This window comes from Aplidium turbinatum, chromosome 17, assembly GCF_918807975.1.
Source record: "Aplidium turbinatum chromosome 17, kaAplTurb1.1, whole genome shotgun sequence".
Classification (NCBI taxonomy): domain Eukaryota; kingdom Metazoa; phylum Chordata; class Ascidiacea; order Aplousobranchia; family Polyclinidae; genus Aplidium; species Aplidium turbinatum.
This window is the reverse complement of record NC_137488.1, coordinates 11316359-11335068: the sequence shown is the minus strand read 5'-3', so window position 1 is coordinate 11335068 and position 18710 is coordinate 11316359. Positions and strand designations below refer to the sequence as shown.

Genomic DNA, 18710 nt, shown 5'->3' with positions numbered 1-18710 from the left:
ATTATGACGTCATTTTTATTACAATCAGCTGAACCGGTTGAATGCGAGGACGTGGTACGTGCTCCGGCAGGTCTGGACAGTGAACTTCCCCTCGAAGCTCCCGGGACGTTCGTACAACTCCCATTTGTGAGGCCCCCCGAAACCGATGTAAGTAACCCTTGATATGTCAGCATAATCCCATAATCTGGGCAGTTCCCTTATGAAATTTATGCCACTTTCGTAATACCTATCAAGTTCAACGAATGAGCAAGTTTTATGCATTGAGAAAAGTGTGAGTAATTTTCTTAACAAAAAAAAGGTAGTTTCGTCGTAACGATTCATCAACTTTGTGTAGTTTCGCGGCAATGTGTCGTCGCTGGTTTCTTGGGACTCATCCATGCACGACTCGACGTTGCTGAACAGAGTGACGCCCTCTACCGAGCGAATATTTATCGTAATCAAGGTATGGGGTTGCTTTGAAGTTTAGAGTTTGATTTGTTCAGACTTTGTTCATTGAGATTGCTTGTTATTGTGACTGTTCGAAACGAAGTATTTTCTGTCGAAACAACATCGAGATAACGACTGTGCCGAAACAAACTGTCGAAATATGGATATTGTTAGTCGAAATAATCCCTAATAGTTTGGTTCGTTTCAAATCATCAACGAAACGAAATTGCTTATATTTAAAAAAAAACGAAACCAATACAAACGTGCGTTTAAACGAAATCATTCGAAACAGTGTTGTTTTGAACAGCCTTATTTGGCAATAACTTTCACTGCTGACGAAAGAACATTTTCCCATAGGTTCACATAAGGCTAAGCCATCCAGTTGAAATGGACTTGGTGCTAAGGAAGCGAGTTTGCGTGGCTGTGTACAAGCAAAAAGGCTTCACAGCTGCGTTGATGCGACGAATGCAGGGAAGGGTAAGTCCTTTGGTTTGGTCACCGCATAAGTATTTCTATCAACTTTATCATCCAACATAATCACAGACTGCAGACATTGATTCAATGCCTGCAGACGTTGAATCAATGTAAAAATGATGGATTTTGCTGTCTGGGATGAAGCAAGTCACCCCTTACGAAGAAATTTGTTTTTTTAAACTTCTGCAGTAACCCAGGCAGCAAATTAGTCCCTTTTTTTACATTGATTTAACGTGTGCAGACGTTAACGCGATTTAAAAAGCATCTCCAGCAGTGCATTAAATGCTAATTATTACTATACATCCAGCCTCTGTCGTCGTCCGGAGTCATATACGAAATAGTGTCGAACGTTCCACTGGCTACGTCGGAAAGCGAGGACCAGGAAACGTTGGCTGTGCTTGCTGCTTCTGGTGCTAAGGTCGGTTCGAGCAGGGAATTTTTATATTTTTATTAAGTCTTGCAAAGTTGACTGAAAAATTTTCATGGTTAGCAGTATGAAATTAATGGACTAGAAATATAAGTCATGCTCGAGTGCTTTCGGCGGCCATCCATGTGGAACTTCTTCATTTTGGCACCTCAAACTTAAGCCACAATTTCAACGATTTTGATTTGTAATTTCTCAGCAACTACAATTAAATCTAAAGAAATAATTTTCTCTTGCCCAGAAAGGAAATGAAGATGCCGATGAAGAGTCGTTTGCCAATGGATCGGATGAAGAGGAGTCAGGCGAAGGGAGTCATTTTGAGAAGTATGTGATGCGAGCCACCAGATCAGTGGATAACATCCTTGCTCTTGATCGCATCCGGCAAGAAGTTGCTCTTCGAGATGCTCTTGCACGAGACACATCTTTTTCTCCTGGAAATGGAGGAGGAGCGGATGTGGTTTCTATCATTTCCAAGAGGAACAAAGGACGAGCAATATCCGTTTTTTCGGGACATCCGGTATTTTTTCAATACTCTATTATGCTTTTCATACCTTTTTTGAGTATTCTCACAAAAACTGACACTATTCGTACACGTTATACGCTGATATATCGCAAATTTACGTTGAATTTATGTTTCCATCTAATAATGATTTCCATCTTTCAGGTCGCTCAGAAGCGAATATCGGATTCCACTGCCACAGAAAGTAAGGTAGGAGGTGGTATCAGATAGCATCGACTAACACCTCTCCAGTGTTCGCATGCCGTGTGACCTCCATTAACCTCTTGCACGTTGAATGACGATGAACTTCAGTAACCCGGCACGAAATGTGGCGTGAGAGAAAATGTCCCCTTCGCCCAGAGAAAAAGTTGAAGTGGTTCAGTCACCGCAGTTGCGTGGTGTCGCTTATTGCATTTCATATCAACTTCGAGAGCAATTGACTTAGGCCGTGCTAATATATGCAACTATTTTGCGAGAAAATGTTGACTGCTCTTTGTCTATACCAACCTGTGTCTGCTTTGTAGAAATTGCAGGCAGCAAAAATCGATCAAGAGTCGAAAGATGCAGAAATTATGTTTATGAAACAAAATATATGGAAATTTGATTGAAGAGAAAGTACCTTCAACAGCTACATCTACACGTTTATGATGAAGCTTCACTTTGGTTTGTTGTTTAACATTAGCCAGCACCAATAGTTGATGCAATAAGAAGTAGGTATTCAGTTTTTGCTGCTTTGTTTATTTGCAATGATACCAGTGTTGTAATGTTTCCATGTGCTGACAAACCGATGGAAATTTTCCGTTGTCTAGACGTAAACCTTCTAACAACCACATTCACATATCACTGAGTGCATGGGATTAGTCAGTTTTTATCATTGAGGTTGACATCATTGTTCAGATCATGTGTTGTCGCATACCACTGCGTTCGGATTCGTCAAACAAACTCTGATTTTACGTTGAATCAATGTTATGAAACATCAACACAGCTAAAGTTTATTTATTTTTCAAAAATGAGTATCTTTCAAAAACGATGAACAAGGTGTATCAGTAGGAAATATGAATGCAATTCAAATAACAATATTATAAAAATCTGTACAAAACCTTAACAGATTTATTCGTTTTAAATCAGCAGCCTCATCTAAGCTTAGTTTACACTTACTAAGGGCTGGCTAACTTTTTGACCGAAGGAAGATAAAATTAGGCAAATTATAGTGTACCGACAAAGCAAATTTATATCAAATCGATTTTGATTCCGTTTCTGATAAAACTTAAAGATGGGTATGAAATGTTCTTACAAAAATATTGTTTTGTTTTTTCATGTTAAACTTCCAGAGTTTCCCACCGAAAAATGTTAATTTATTCCGCGATGGATCTTCATATGAAGCTACTATACCTTTTTGTGTCCGAATGTTGGTGTCTTTGTAGTAAAAAAAATAAACAGCCCAAAATATAGATACCAAACTCATGCTCAACAAACATTTTGAATATGAATTTAATATCTACATTTTGGTGTCTATATTGACCAGACGTTCCAACCATTTTGCTCCTATGGTCTGTTTGTCATCATGAAATCCTGATTATGTGTTTATCGTTGTTATCATACTTTGCTTTTGCGGGTAGAAAGTTTTGAAAATCGCGATGGGAGCGAGCGAAATCTTTCAGTGCTAACTCTAACATGACATTCAATGGTTTCCCGCAAAGATGCCATTTGCTACATTCAGTGGTGCCGAGAGTTATCATCATATCACGTGAGTTATCATCATATCACGTGAGTGATGATTTGTCAGACATCACTAAACAACATCACCCAATTCTCAATCTTCACACCGACTTCAAAATATTTTTTACTACGATTTTTTTTTAGTGTTTTCTAATCTTAGACGGTTTAGCAAAACCCCAGGTAGTGGAAGAAGCTATTTTGCTTTCCCGCAGTATACCACAGCTCTAAAACGTCCAGAATTACCTTATCAAGCAAATATCGTGCAATGACGGGGGAAACAAAATCAATATTGTATGAAAAGTTTCTTTTCTTACGTCGTTGCTGCGGATGTAATCTTTGTCACTGGTGAGCAACCCATACAGCAAATCAGTTGTTTTGAAAAGCGACTGATTTGCTGTCTGGGAACTTGAGTACGTGATACTGTGTAAAACACTAATTTTTTTGTGTATTTCATTTTCGCTTAAATCTAGTCCACTCTGAAAGTCACAAGCGATTTGAACCACAGCAAATATTTTCTACGTCTCAATTTTTAGCTTTTATTTCAAGAGCAACCCTTTCAACTACTAAAATGAAACTGATTAATCACAATAGTTACCCACCAACACCAGTACGCAATGTCATTGTGAATCTTGTTCTGCGTTCATTTTACAAGACAACTCGTATACAGATGTTGAATCAGTATAAAGAACGACTGATTTCCCAGACAGCAAAATCCGTCATTTTTACATTGATTCAACGTCTGCAGACGTTGAATCAATGTAAAAATAACGAATTTTGTTATCTGATTTGCTGCCTGGCTAGGTCACAAAGCATTGTTTTTATTCGGTGTCCACCCCTTAAACAAAGTAATTAGCTAGTACCACCCAACAAGCAAAATGCATCATTTTTACTTTAAAAAAAATTCGTTCCACGGCTGTAGACGTTAAATACTGTAAATGAAAAATGACAAATTTTACCGGCTGAGTACTCACATACCAGCACGGTTGTTGATGATATTATGTTATCGTTGACATATTGCTTCTGTCAACACAGCAGCAAGCTATTATGCCCGCTTGCTGACAGAACTTTGGGACCACGTCAAACTGTAATAAAACTATAGAATAGATGCTAAAACATCGCTATAAAGCAAAACCACATTTCGTCATTTTGAAGGCTTCATGTCTTCAGTGTGTAGAATTGCAAAACTCAATCCTGTGTTGTATGGAGGATATTCCTGTTTTTCCTAGGTCTGTTCAATGCTCTCATGCCATATTAAAAGGTTTAAAAGTGCTTACATTCTCGACAGACATATATCAGTGTAGCAGTGAGATATCTGGAAGTTCTTATTAAATCTTGACATAACATTCTGTTGCAATAGTTGTTTTACATCTTGGTATTAATTCTTTGTTTTTACTCCTAGTTGTGTGTTTATTATTTAAGCATGGTTTCTTTCAGCGAAATAACGAGATTGAAATAAAGATTTTTTCAACTGCGATTTGCTTTCCATTTACGAATTGCTGCTTTTCGTTGTCACTTGTATTTCTATCCTACGTATAGCGTCTCAACAACACGTGGTAGCAAATCTGTCCTTTTTCACATACAACGTCTGTGGACGTTGATTCAACGTAAAAAGGACTGATTTTCTGCCTAGGCTAGATATGGAAGCAGATTGGTGCGTTTTGTGACATTTTATTAAACATTGCTAATAAATCAACAAACACTCAGCATGCGCGACCAGTGTTGATATTTTACATTGTTTCAACCTCATCAAATGTTGTAAGAACATCAAATCGAATCGTTGAAACTGATCGTGTTCACCTGCTATACAAAGCTTTGCATTGTGTTGTTTGATTTCTTATTTTTGGTTCTATTTGTCCACGTTTTTGTCATTTGCCAGACAGCAAAATCCGTCATTTTTACATTGATTCAACGTCTGCAGACGTTGAATCAATATAAAAATGACGGATTTTGCTGCCTGGGTTGCTTATGTTTGCTATGATTGCATCGCAAGTTTAACGTAAATTATGTTACTTTTGCGTTTTTAAAGCGATATCTTAGAAAAATATTTATAAGCGTCATTGTGACGCGATAGCCTTGTCTTCCACGTTTTTAAACCCGCCATGGCATGATTAGAGTAGATGCCGTATATTTTATTATTCGTTCCCAACCAGCCAAAGTTGCCGTTGAAAAATGGCAGCTGTTGCTGGCTGGATTGTTAGAAGCGCCTTACTCTCCATTGTTATACTTCCACCGTATAGAAATGCTATTTTTTTCTAAATTCAAGCTTCCTTTCAACTTCCTGCTAATAAACGCTTGATGAAAACAACACAAAAGTATTTGATCAATCGTCAGTCAATTTTCCTTAAATTCTGTTTCAATAGGTAGGCTACTTGTCATCACTGCTATGTTTGCTTGTCTACTAAAAGGCAAACTCAAGTTAGGGTGAGAAGAAAAGCTTAGAGATAAGGTTGAGACTACTCAGTTGATATGAAAGAGAATTGCTCTGTTGAAGAGATGCGATGGTTGAGAATCGAAAAGGACCAAAAGGAAAATAGGTAGACAAGGCAAGGGCAAGGACGTAAGGATGAGGCATTAGAGAAGAAAGGATATTTTGAACAGAGTGCTGTGAAGGAAAGATCTGCATCGTTGATCCCAGCCAAACTGGAAGTAACTGCCGTGGATTTAACGTTTGTCAAAAGAAAAAGATCAAATTTGTTATTGGTATTAATTCCTGCTCTTCTGGCAACTGGAAGAAAAAATTTTGAAACTTCAAACTTGGTTTTACCAATGTAGTTTCATCTTTCAAAACAAAGGACTGAACAACAAGGGTATGGTGCTTTCATAGGTTAGCAGTTGCTCGCATCTTCACTTTGTGCATTCTGCATGACACTTGTCACTCTCAATTAAATGTAATAGTTATGACTGCTTTGCTATGTATTTTTACACTATTATTGTTGTGGCTTGCTGTTTCCTTTGAGCGTTCTTTGCTGTATAACGTACACTGCCGTGCGCGAATTGGTCTCATCCTTTTTGTTTTCAAATTTAAAACAACATAATTTTCGTACTGTTTGTTTTGATCTAAAAATTTATCAAAGTCAAGTTTACTTGTGAATTAAATTAATGGTAACTTCTGTGTTATCTTATCGGGGTTAACACAAGTTGGTTTTTCTGCCAAGTCCACCGTTTCGAGTTTCAGTTCGTGCGAGCCACATGGTTTTAAAACCAATATAACAAGGTGCTCGTTGCAGTTGGAAATGGCGCACCAGCTGTTTCGATCAATTGGCAACAAGATACCGACACTAAGATCGGCGTTCAACGGCCGCCGCGAGCCGTGCGCAAGTGAGATTTCCCCGCTGAGGCACACTGCCTTGCGCCGATCTTTCAGCTTGGGCTACATGAAGAAATGCCGATCAGAAGTAAATTATCGACCTTCGGCAGTGGAAGAGTTGTCGTCGCATAACAAACGACCTCCGATGGTGAACAGTCATCTTCATTCCACTCCAAACAAAAGAAAATTTTTGGTATGTGCAGTGTTGTTAGTCACTAAGTCTTGTCAATTAAGCATTTTTTTTTTCTTCTAAAGTTGATTGTTAATGTAACATGTTTACGTAACGTAATACGTAGGCGGTCGTTTGGTCGACAGAACGTTTGGTCGACAGACATTTGGTCGACAAGACATTTCGTCGACAGGACATTTGGGTTAGGGTTAGAGTTAGGTTAGCGTTAAGGTTAGTTAACTAACCCTAAAATGAATCGTTCTGTCGACCTAACGTCCTGTCGACCAAATGTTTTGTCGACCAAACGTCCTATTGACCAAAGACCGGGTACCACGTAATATGCTAAAAAATACCATGCCTGTTGAAGCATGACAATCTTACGATAGATATTTCGCGTGTGCGCAACTTAATGTAGGACAAACCAGGGCGTGTTGTCACAATTTGTACAAATCAGCATGTACGTCATACTGTAAGCTACCAATGATATCGAGATGCTAGAATCAGGGATGTCCAAAGTCCTGATCCGGCCCACGATATGTTTTGTATGGCCTGCGGCTGTAGTTGCACAATCTTACTTTTTGGCCCGCAGACCCACAGAAATCGAACAAATTCAACTTTCATTTCAAAAAAAAATTGTTGAAAACAGTATTACAGTATTTTCTCACAGACACATCGAGGCCAGAAACGTTAGAATCATTGTCGCGTTATTGGTGCAAGATCAACTATTATCGCCAGAGTGTAGTAATGAGTGATACAGACAGTCAAACACTCACCCATTTTCTTGCTAGCAATTTCAACGACCGCGGTAAATTGAGCGTTTCTGCGAAGCCGACAGCAACATCTTTCTCTCGTGCCTTTTCATCAGCAGCTGGATAAAAACAAATTTCCAGAAATGCGAAAGTTTACAAAAGAAATGTTGAGCTTGTTCGGTTCAACAATTTAGGGTGTCCCACTTTTAGGCGACTTTTCAGGAAAATTAGGTTCGAGTCAAATTCTGACTGGATTTTCGTCACTGATTTCAAAAATGACGTTATTTTTTCATTATGACGTCATCTTGATGCGCCAGCTAGCGGATTTTTGCTATTTTGGCCTTATCACGAATATGGTAAGAGCTAGAGAGTTGGAACTTGCGCCAAAATGACCGGAAGGGACGATTTCCTATTTGTTGTCAATACAGTATGAAACGCTAATTGCAACAGAAAATGAGATATTTTGAAAAAACATGTTTTTGGTCATTTTTGGACAAAAAAATGAAACATGGCAATTTTGCTTGAGTTTTGCTACAGTGATGCTTTTATTTCGATTGTTTAGCTGCGCCACCTTGTTTAAAAATTAAGTACAGTGGTAGTAGCTTAACAATAGAATATAGTGACGCTTTTATTTCGATTGTTATGTCATAAACAGTACATCCTAAAATAAAAATGATGCAATGTTGCATCATTTTTGTTTGGGATATTTTGCAAACAAGATTCATAAGTATTGTCTGGCAGATGGTGGTTTGATGAACAGAATTAAGAAAATACCAAAACCTAAGCCCCAACATCTGAAAATCCGACAATATTGTAAAGTTTCCATCACAGATATAGCCGCAAATCATTTAAAAGCCAAGATCTTATGGCTTTCTGAGCACAAGAAAGAAGCTAAAGATTCATCTTTTCGGAGCGACCATATGTGTCTTCTTGCTCTGGCAGCTCATTTATTGATGGATGTTCCAGGAAATTTGAAACTCCTACTGTTTTATCGTCAAGAAGGCGTGTCCCATGCGCGTTGGATAACAACAGCGAGTGGTTACTTAAGAATGCTGATTTTTGGGTATTGTGTTGAGCCTCAGGATATCCCTAAACTTCAACGTATGGTTTCTTTCATTGTTTGTGTTCATTTGCCAGCATGTTTGGTCATCCATCTTAAACCTTCCGCTACTGAAGGTCCCTCAATTGTACTGTTCACAAGAGGTTTATAACTTGCAGATAAATATGTTGATGAACCAGTATTCAACGCTGTTCTGATACATCGTTAAGCATGCATCCCAATGGTTGAGCACTAAAAACGTTGCTTTAAGTTCCCACGCTGAAGCTCCGCCTTTTGCTGCTGATGCGGTAAGACATAAAAGTTTTCCAAGAACGTTGATATCGAGCAGACGCTTTCGGAGTGTGGCAACTTACGTGATTTTTACTCCGAAGAAAGTAAGATGGCTCCATGCGTAGCATGTTTTTCGTCTCCATCAGTGTTTTGGCGTATGATCGACAACAACGACAGAGCGCTTCATTGGAAGACTGAAAGGCGTTGTGAACGGCTTGATTCGAGATGACCAAGATGATTTGGCCAAAACAGACTTGCGCATTTGTGCTGCTTTGCACAGTATGGTGTGATAAATAATCCCATTAAACTGTGTTGTGTTGTTGAATGGTGGTTTTGTTTGATAGATCTTTGAACTAAATGATCAAGGGTTTAACGTTTGCTAGTATTAGTAATTGCAACATGCATGTAAAAATCAATGCTGAGGTAATTAATTGTAAATACAATATGCTAGTAGACTACTACCAAGTACCACTGTACTTAATTGTTAAACAATGTGGCGCAGCACAACAACTTGATCGAAATAAAAGCGTCACTGTAGCAAAATTGCCATGTTTCTCATTTTTTTGTCCAAAAATGATCAAAAACATGTTCTTTTAAAATAACTCCTTTTCTGTTGCAGTTAGCGTTTCATATTGTATTGACAACAAATAGGAAATCGTCCCTTCCGGTCATTTTGGCGCAAGTTCCAACTCTCTAGCTCTTACCATATTCGTGATAAGGCCAAAATAGCAAAAATCCGCTAGCTGGCGCATCAAGATGACGTCATAATGAAAAAATAACGTCATTTTTGAAATCAGTGACGAAAATCCAGTCAGAATTTGACCCGAACCTAATTTTCCTGAAAAGTCGCCTAAAAGTGGGACACCCTATTCAACATATTTTGTGTAAGCAGACGTTCTCGTTTATGAACAAGAACTGCTTGAGATCAAAACTGAGCGACCCCGCCTGTGTGATATTTTACACTTGTCTACCTCGAACCAGACTTGACTTGGGTATAAAATTCAAGACGTCAGTTTCATCCTTGACACCAACATAGCTGTGTTTTACAAAGTTTTTGGATCTGTTAATTTCTGATGGAAAATCAGATAACTTATATTATATAATACAGTCTAACTTATCACATCCCGTGATATGCACACAACAAAATATTTAAACATGCATATTGCTTTGTTGTATGAAAATTACATTCAATAATCTTTCTTAACGCAAAACAATATTGTCTGGGGCTGGTGGCGGGCACTTCCGCATTATTAAATTTGGCCCGTCTGGGAAACGTTTGGAAACCCCTGTGCTGGATACTGCAATTGAAAGAGATATCATTTGACTTATTTTAGCAGTTTAGCTAAAGATTTTCTAGGTTATTTCGTGAACACCCCGGGGTGTGTTGTCTCAAAATGTCTTCACATGTTTTATGATTAAAATTTGGCAGAAACCAACAAAAAATGACTTTAATGCACAAGCTGTAGGGAACAAAAGAATATGCAAAACGCAAAACATAATTTACAACATAGTGGTAAAGAGTTTATGCTCATTGTCAAAAACAATAAAAATGTCATTTTCAGAAGTAGGCTATGTGTCACTGTCGAATATATGTGTCTATCACTATTTAATACTACTTTTGTTTCTTAAAAAAGCGTTGTATTTTAACAAATACGCATATCACCTCGTTGTATAAGCGTAAATAATTTTTTATGTTTCTTAATAGAAAAATGTATACCACGGGGCGAGTTTTCACAGCTGTCGCAACACTCCTTGGTTTGCCCTATATCAAATGGACTTGGCAGGTGCATGCATTTGTTACTTTGTGTTTTTTATCAGGTGAAGGAACATCCCACAACAATAGAGAAAGTTTCTCCTGCATCTGGTAGAAGTGGTGAGGAAATTTCCTCAGGTATCTTGCCATTGATCACTTTCTTTAACAAGATCCAACTTTTTGACTCATATTTTTATAGGGTTTTGTGCAAGTAGGAAAATTGTTGAAAATTTTTGGAAATGCTGTGTATGAAAAATAACGACCGCATACTGTCAATAACACACACACACAAAACAAACACTTTCAGCATCATACTTTCTGTGGTTGGTATGTCTATCGTAGGTTTTTACGAAGGCAATCTCACTTGAATTTGAACTCAAAATTTTAAAGTCTTGCGTTTAATTTAAAGAGTCGCAATGAAGCAGATGAAAACATTTCCAATCTCACTTGATTTTGGTACTGCTATTTTGCATTCATCAAATGCTGGCATTTGCACAACAATCTAACCTCTTAGTGTTATTTATTAATTTTGTTAAGTTGGTGTTCGTATTTATTGGTTTACATTTTATTCAACCATTAATGACGCTGCTTGAACGTAAACAGATCAGTGCCACATTGCTGCAGTTTGTGCAATACCCTTTATCTTTGTAACCGCATAAATCTTTTTAAAACAACTTCATTTGCATCTCAGAGCCACCAAGCCTGAAAAGCCATGGTCTTGTGTACGCGGAGTTTGGCAACATTAGTTCAACCAAGGACAACTCTTTATGATTCAAAGGAAAACTTGATTTTATTTACATCCCAGCTAGCAAAATAAAGTCCTTTTTACTTTCATTCAACATCTGCAAGCGTTGAATCAGTGTAAAAAGGTATAACTTTGCTCACTGATGTTTCACCGATTCACTTGATTGATGTTTTACTAGCTTATCGAAACCTTTAATTCAGAATGTTTGAATTGCCTTTGGTTCAAATGAGGAATCCAGTCCATGCGATCTTTAATTAAAGGGTAGGGTACTTTTCGTTTGAAATTCGTATTCCAACAACACTAGCAGATCATTAAGTTGATTTTTCGTTTGATCAAAATAATCCAATTCAACATTCTGTTTGCAAATGTTGCATTTTTAATGAGTGTCTGCATTTCAATCGACGTAAATTTTTATTGAATATATCTTTAGACTAAAGCTTGATGGGAGGGTATTAATTTCAAATTCAGTCTGTAATTTTCAAATACAAGGGGGTATTCAATGACCTCTGGTATAATCTTTTTTTCTACCTCCCACCCCTATACAGCACAAATAGCGCAATGGTTACATCTTACTATGTTTTTAACTGTCGCTGTGTGCAGTTTGACCAGAGATTTGGGAGTTAAATGTTCTTTCTTGGTCACATCCAGGGCCTCCGAGAGAAATCAGCACTGGTCGGGAAACAATACGAAAAATGGGCCCCATAATATTTTTTAGTAAATATTGCGTTGCATGTTCGTGTTAAGCTAAAAATAGCCTACTTTCCGCAGCATGAAAAGAACTTCGTTCAATGTAAAAATCATCAATAATCACTGGATTTCACTTGCAGCAAAAATGCCATTGAAGCAAACTATTTTGTCTAGAAAGCTTTGTAAACACACAATAGCAACGCAACGAAAATAGTTCAACCAAGCATTTAATTCAGGAGTATCCAAACTTTTTTCCACGCGAGCCAGATTTGATAATAAGTGTTCACGGGCCAACAGCCACAATAATTTTTCTGAAAACTGCAAGTTGAATTTATATGATTTTTGTGTGTCTGCAGGCCAAAAATAACACATTGTACAACAACAGGCGCGGGCCATACAAAAACGTCTCGTGGGCCAGAGTTGGCCCGCGGGCCGGACTTTGGACATCCCTGATTTAATTCAACCCTGTCTGGACTTTTTGCAATGCAAAGTTACGGATCACAGCATCAAATGATAAAATTTTGCGACGTCTGAATTGATGCACAACATGTAGGCCTATAGTTAGGCTTTTCAATCGGTTTTGAGTCATCGGTTTTGAGTCATAGCGCAAACAATTCTTTACAAATTTCAGTAATTGCTAAAACCACGTTCTCAAAGCGCAACCGCTAGAGGTAGCTACCGGAACACAAAAAAAAGGTAGCCACTTTAACAAGTCGAAATTCTGCCACTGAAATTGACTAACTTACAATACAACCGCCAACCAATCAGAACGTGTTATAAGAGGCTACCGTCCAATTGTGACCCTTCTAGCATTCATCCAGAGAGTTAATGCTTGTTTTGAACTTTATTTGGTAATTACAGAAGAAAAAGAGCAATAGCAGTGGTGAGAATCGAACACGCGTCAATGAAATGACTACTTTCTAGCCCTAACCCTTAAGCCAACCAGCTGACAAAAAATCCATCACTTAATTTGCTTTGTATGATCTTCTTTTCGCCATTTTTTACGTCACTTAAACCGTAGCTTATGATTGGTTGGCGGTTTCATTCTAGTCAATTTCAGTGGCAGAATTTCGACTTGTTAAAGTGGCTACCCAAAAAAAATCATAACAAAACTATTTGGAAAACCTTTCGAAAGTGCAATCAATGATTCCTTGTATTGATTATGGGGTGGTTCGTTCTGGTTTGCAGCTGAAGTTTGCTGTGTGGCTTTCTGTCAAAAGTACCACCTCATCCAAAATGTCTTGAAAAATGTCATTGTTGTGTAGCCTACAAATGGTTTAAATTTATCCCACATGCCCGCAACTGCACAACAGACATACGATGAAATTTTCATGGAACTTCAAACTCATCGACGATATGTTTGAGTTTGTTGATACATTTGTCAATTCCAACAACTATCGAATCCCCTTTGCAATGTACGGTAGAATACATTTCCTTCGAATGATTCAGCTAGTTAAGTGGAGTTATAAAAGCGTTCTGTCCTCAGGAAAAGAAAATCATTTTCTTTGAAATTTATAATTGCCACTCCAACTTTAGCTTGCGAGTAGTAGCCTAGCCTACTCTTCTCAGCTTTCTCTTAGGCCTACTTAGATTACATCTTTCTTTAATTTCATTAAATTCATCAGTGAATCTTGTTTAGGACCGTAATCCACATAATGCAAAGCAGTCACAAATTTAAAACTGCTAGTTGTAGGCTACTTTAGCATTGACTCAGCTTCCGATCACGCTCTTGTTGGTTCCAACTTGATGCATTTAAGAAACGTCTTTAGAGCTTCAATTGCAAAAGGGTAGCCTATTGTAAAGCATTGGGTTTGACTGCACCACGCCTTGATTACCCCCTCGAAGTCAATTTTCTTTGCAAGATGATAGGACAGCTTTCTTTAGATTTTTCAGAATTTTTCCTCTGACTGGGCTATAACTTTAAAGATGCCACTAGCTTACAGATAATCAATTACTCCAAAAATGATAAGACATTTGAACAACTCTGTCTGTAAGCAACATTATTAATTCCAACTAGATTTAGCCTAAGCAACAACATCCATAAACAAAAAACTCACTACCTTCCAAAATCACATCATGAGAAGCATGACCACCAAAAGGCTACTTGACCACACGAAAACAGAAGATCTTTTAACTATGACAAAATTACATCCAATTGCAGCAATAATAAAATCAAAAGTTTTAAAACTGTTCGGCCACACTAAAAGATCACAATTCGGAATCAGCAAAGTTTGCACTGAAGGAAAAGTAGAAGAAAAAAGAAAACGTGGCAGACAACTAAAACGATGCCAAGGCAACATCCAATCATGGACCGGACTCAACTTGGCGACACTGGTCGAGCTGGCTCAAAATCGCCACTCTTGGAAGCAAATCACTTATGTTGATGCACAATCTGCTGCAGGCGGAGATGATGACTGATGATGATCCATAAACAAAAAATATACAGGATTTGCTTTCTTTAATCGTGCTTGGACTGATACCTTTAACTTTCCCAGATAACTTATGTTGAATACAACTTGACAAAACAAACAAACAAACAACAACTTCCTATGCCTGGCCAACGCAGATTTTGAAGTTAAGGTTCAGTTGTCAAGCAAAAATAGTTCCGGCTTAGCTAAAACAGCACCAGTTTTCAAGTTGAAACTATCAATACAATCGAAACCGTTCAGTGATACAGAAATCATTTCAGCTTCAGATTTTACGTCTTGAAGCAGTTCAACATCGCCTACCTTAACACAAAAATGATTTGTTCTTGATGAGAAGCATCGAGAGTGACATTTACAATGATTGAGAAATACTTGGAACTACGCACTTCATTTAAGAATTTGTTGATTATTTAGTTGGTACATCTTTACTTTAGTACTAAAAATGGGCCCCCCTCAATAGTGAAAAAACAAAAAACTACTCGTTTTTCCTTTACAATGTTTTGCTAGGGGGGAAACTGGCCCGACTTCCCCCCCCTCTCGGAGCCACTGGTCACATCAGGAGGCAACTACAACATAATACAAGCAACTTTTAATATTTTGGTTGGATGCTGATTGCTGATGGTTCTTTTCTGTTTACATCACAATTTGAAGTCATACATGTTTGCGTCAATCGAAACCGAGTTTTGCATTGATTTTTCTTTTATCCTGACTCGCCGACGCATTCGTGATGATGCATGCGTCTGTCCTTTTAGTATTCAATACAAATTGACTGCCTTATGTTTTAAATGCATTATGCAATGTAGTATCAACGTATTAACTTCATCTGACAGTGTTTTATCTCCAACACTCTTCAATGTTTGTTTATGTTACGCTCAAATCCCTGCATACGCATCAACACACAACATAGTTTGTTGCAATGTCGTCTTAACATGAAGCTTACACCATACTCAGCGCAATCACAGCTTACAGAGCATTGTACACATTGCTTTATAAATACTGTACTAATTTTGCCGAAGTAAAAATGAGTTTGTTTGCTAACAGTTAAAAGTTCTATAGTACTTTTACTGACTGATCTCGCACGGGGTCAACGAAGCATTTCTTTCTTCAATTGAATCGATTTGTGATAGTTCAGAAGAAGAGCATAAATTTGGAATCCGGTCAAATTCAGGAGGCCGTGTTTTAATTGTTTCATGTTGAACTTTGAAAATTGTGTTAGAATTATTGAGCCCAGTGGCGTAGCAGCCACCTGGCGGTTCTGGCTCTGCGCCAGGGGCGGCAGGCTGCACAGTGCACACAGCACGAGAAATGAATTAATTAATTATAATATACCTCATAGTATTCTAGTAGCGATTCAGAATTTTTCTATCTTTTTCTTATGTTTTTGGAAAGTAATCCTGCCAGAATCTCATGATACTCAAACTTACTTGCAGCAAAAAGGACTGCTGTTAGCGCAATGCTCTAACAAGATGAACGCGTTTGTCAACTTTTTATTCAAAGAACTAGATAATCTAGTTAAAGGTTCTGTGGATGCAGCGATCAAAAAATGCACAGAGCTAGAGATTCCAATTGAAGATCGAAGAGTTCGCAGAAAAAAGAGAATGCCTGGCGAACACGCAGAAGATGCTGGCCTTACGATGCATGTTTCAAGCTTTGGACAGATTTAAACTTGAAGCTGAAACTAGGTTTACCGGCATACACCGCTTGAACGATATGTTTGGATTTTTGAATCCTCACGCGCTGCTGCAAAGCGAAAGTCACAATGGATTCACCAACGCTTTTAAAAGCACTTATGACGACGAGGTGGATTTTTTGGAGTTAGCTGTGGAAATTGACAGATTTAAGAGGCTGGTGCAAAGCAGTGAAACCACGTTTGATCATAATGCAACAGCGTTTGATGTTTTACAGTGGTTAGCTAAATCACACTTACTTGATTCGACACCATATTTATGCTTGTGTCCGAAACTTTATCTTACCATTGATGTTTCAATTGCGAGCTCTGAGAGGACTTTCTCAAAGCTCAAAATGATAAAGTCGTATTTACGTTCTACCATGAATGATGATCGGCTATCAGCTCTATCGATTCTTTCTACAGAAAGAGACTACGTTCAAAAACTTGATTTTGAAGATATTATCGCTGATTTTTCTTCGGCGAAAGTAGGGCGAAAGCTCGAAAAGTTCAATTTTGAGGCGGCTATTGATCTTTTATTTGCCTAATACATTTCTTGTCAATTTTTTGTCTTTTAGTTTTGGCCTTAACGCTGAGACAGTGAGGCTTCTTTCTCAAGCAATATAGAACTTCTGAGACGCGGCACATTATTTGTAATTAATTTTATTTAAAAGATTGCTTGAACATAAAACTATTTCAAAATTTGCTGCAGTCTACTTAGGGCGGCATTTTCAACGAAAGCCAGGGGCGGCAGCATATGCTCCTACGCCACTGATTGAGCCTACTTTGTTTTACAGAATTTTTATTGTTTCTTTTATATTTCGTCTGATAACGTTGTTTCTATTGTTACTTCAATAGTTTTTGTTTTGTTTGACGCGCTTGAGTTGTCATCTGTGTCATATAACGCCTTCGCGTGCTAGACGACTCGTCAGTACCTTCATATTGCATCACTTTCGACTCGTCAGTACCTTCATATTGCATCACTTTAGTTGACAAACGTCATACGAGTAGAATGAAGAAAATCAAGAAAATATTGCTACATTGTGTTTCAATACGTGTGAATAGATTGCTTATTATTAGGCATGTTCTACTCTGAATAGGGTTTGCAATTTAAGGTCCAATTGATTGCAAAATTTCACAATCTATTTCTGCTCACAAAAGTTATGTTAATTGGTTTTTGGCGTGTTGTAATTTAGATAAACAATTGCAATCGACAGATTGAAAGAGAAAAAAATGGTCGACAGTTGCACGGAAAAACCTGCCACTTCCAGTCACTGGTGAGGTAGCCTACACACTGAAGTTTGACAATGGTTTCACTCTCTTGGTGTGCGCTTGAGCAACGCATTTCAAGGATAGCTGTCGATTCAGCGGCACGTTGTGGGTGGAATAATTCATAGACAACAACACTTTCACAAGCGGAAGCTTCGCTCTCGATGAACGGGTTTGCGGCTTGCGTCAGTGGTTCAAAGTCTCTACAAGTGTACGACACTGCCAGCCAAGCTCTTAAAGAAGTTTTCTCGGTCAGAGGATAAAAATTCTCAGAATCCAATCATTTGGCTACAGTACGGTAGCCTAAACAGAAAGTTTATGTTTGACTTGACTTGTCAATTTTCAATACACTTTAACTTTGTCATGTCACTTAGCCTAGATCTTTGAAGCCTTTTCTGGTCAGACGTTGCTTCCGTACAATGTTCAGGGACTTGAAGATAGCCCACCTTGCGCTTGTATGGGTTTTGTTGTTTTTGTCTCTTTAACCTGCTAGCCAAGCGGAAGGACAATAGCCTAGTCAACGTTAACAAAACATCGTTGACATAGAGATGTATCAAATAACAACATTTGGTATGCTTGTGGACGGTATCAAACAATAGAATGACTTTTAAATCATTGTAACACCATGTTCCGTGCAGAGTAAGGAACAGCCTATGTTTTTCTTAGTTGCACCTCATGCAGCTATTGTTGGTAATTAAAAAGAGCTCATGGTGATAAAGAGAAGTAAACTAGACAGATCTAGGTTGCAGCTGCAGGCTTGTTCAAATAGCATACGACCCTTTTCGCAGAGAGTCAGAACAGATGATTTTGCGTGTATACGGTTATCGACAAACATAACCTATTTGACGTAATATTGGGTTGAAAAAATGATGTCATACGAAAATTAATCAGGCCCTTTTGCAGTAGGCCAAAAGCTTTGCCATATAGTGGTGCGTCTTGTGAATTATAAATTCGTACGAATTGTTTTGCGACAAGATTATACAGCCTATTCATTTCTTTGTAAACATAGGCTTCTGGTAGGGTATAGGCCTAGCGCTTATGTAAACAAACGACAGCCTACCTTGATT

The 18710-nt window shown here is 38.1% G+C and overlaps 2 protein-coding genes across 2 annotated transcripts in view; both read left to right on the top strand.

The window, feature by feature from the left end:
- LOC145786764 (kinesin-like protein KIF13A) overlaps positions 1-5839 on the top strand; it is a 29158-nt gene extending 23319 nt beyond the window's left edge. Inside the window, exons 29-34 of the mRNA XM_082598500.1 lie at positions 29-147; positions 335-442; positions 784-903; positions 1208-1322; positions 1570-1841; positions 1989-5839. Of these exons, the coding sequence (XP_082454626.1) occupies positions 29-147; positions 335-442; positions 784-903; positions 1208-1322; positions 1570-1841; positions 1989-2054 (800 nt within the window). The 3' untranslated portion in view covers positions 2055-5839. The remainder of the gene's footprint in view (positions 1-28; positions 148-334; positions 443-783; positions 904-1207; positions 1323-1569; positions 1842-1988) is intronic.
- A 203-nt stretch (positions 5840-6042) lies between these two features.
- Positions 6043-12234, top strand: LOC145786082 (uncharacterized). The gene is made up of 4 exons (XM_082597726.1): positions 6043-6349; positions 6770-7042; positions 10916-10988; positions 11542-12234. The coding sequence occupies exons 2-4, from the start codon at positions 6776-6778 to the stop codon at positions 11619-11621; spliced, it is 420 nt and encodes a 139-aa protein (XP_082453852.1). The 5' UTR covers positions 6043-6349; positions 6770-6775; the 3' UTR covers positions 11622-12234.
- Positions 12235-18710: the final 6476 nt, after the last annotated feature.

What these genes read in the sequence shown, in the direction of transcription:
- LOC145786082 (XM_082597726.1), top strand. Translation starts at nt 6,776, where the DNA reads ATGGCGCACCAGCTGTTTCGATCAATTGGCAACAAGATACCGACACTA. An exon ending in CAAACAAAAGAAAATTTTTG is followed by an intron (nt 7,043 to 10,915) that starts GTATGTGCAGTG and finishes GTTTTTTATCAG; the next exon opens with GTGAAGGAACATCCCACAAC. An exon ending in TGGTGAGGAAATTTCCTCAG is followed by an intron (nt 10,989 to 11,541) that starts GTATCTTGCCAT and finishes TTTGCATCTCAG; the next exon opens with AGCCACCAAGCCTGAAAAGC.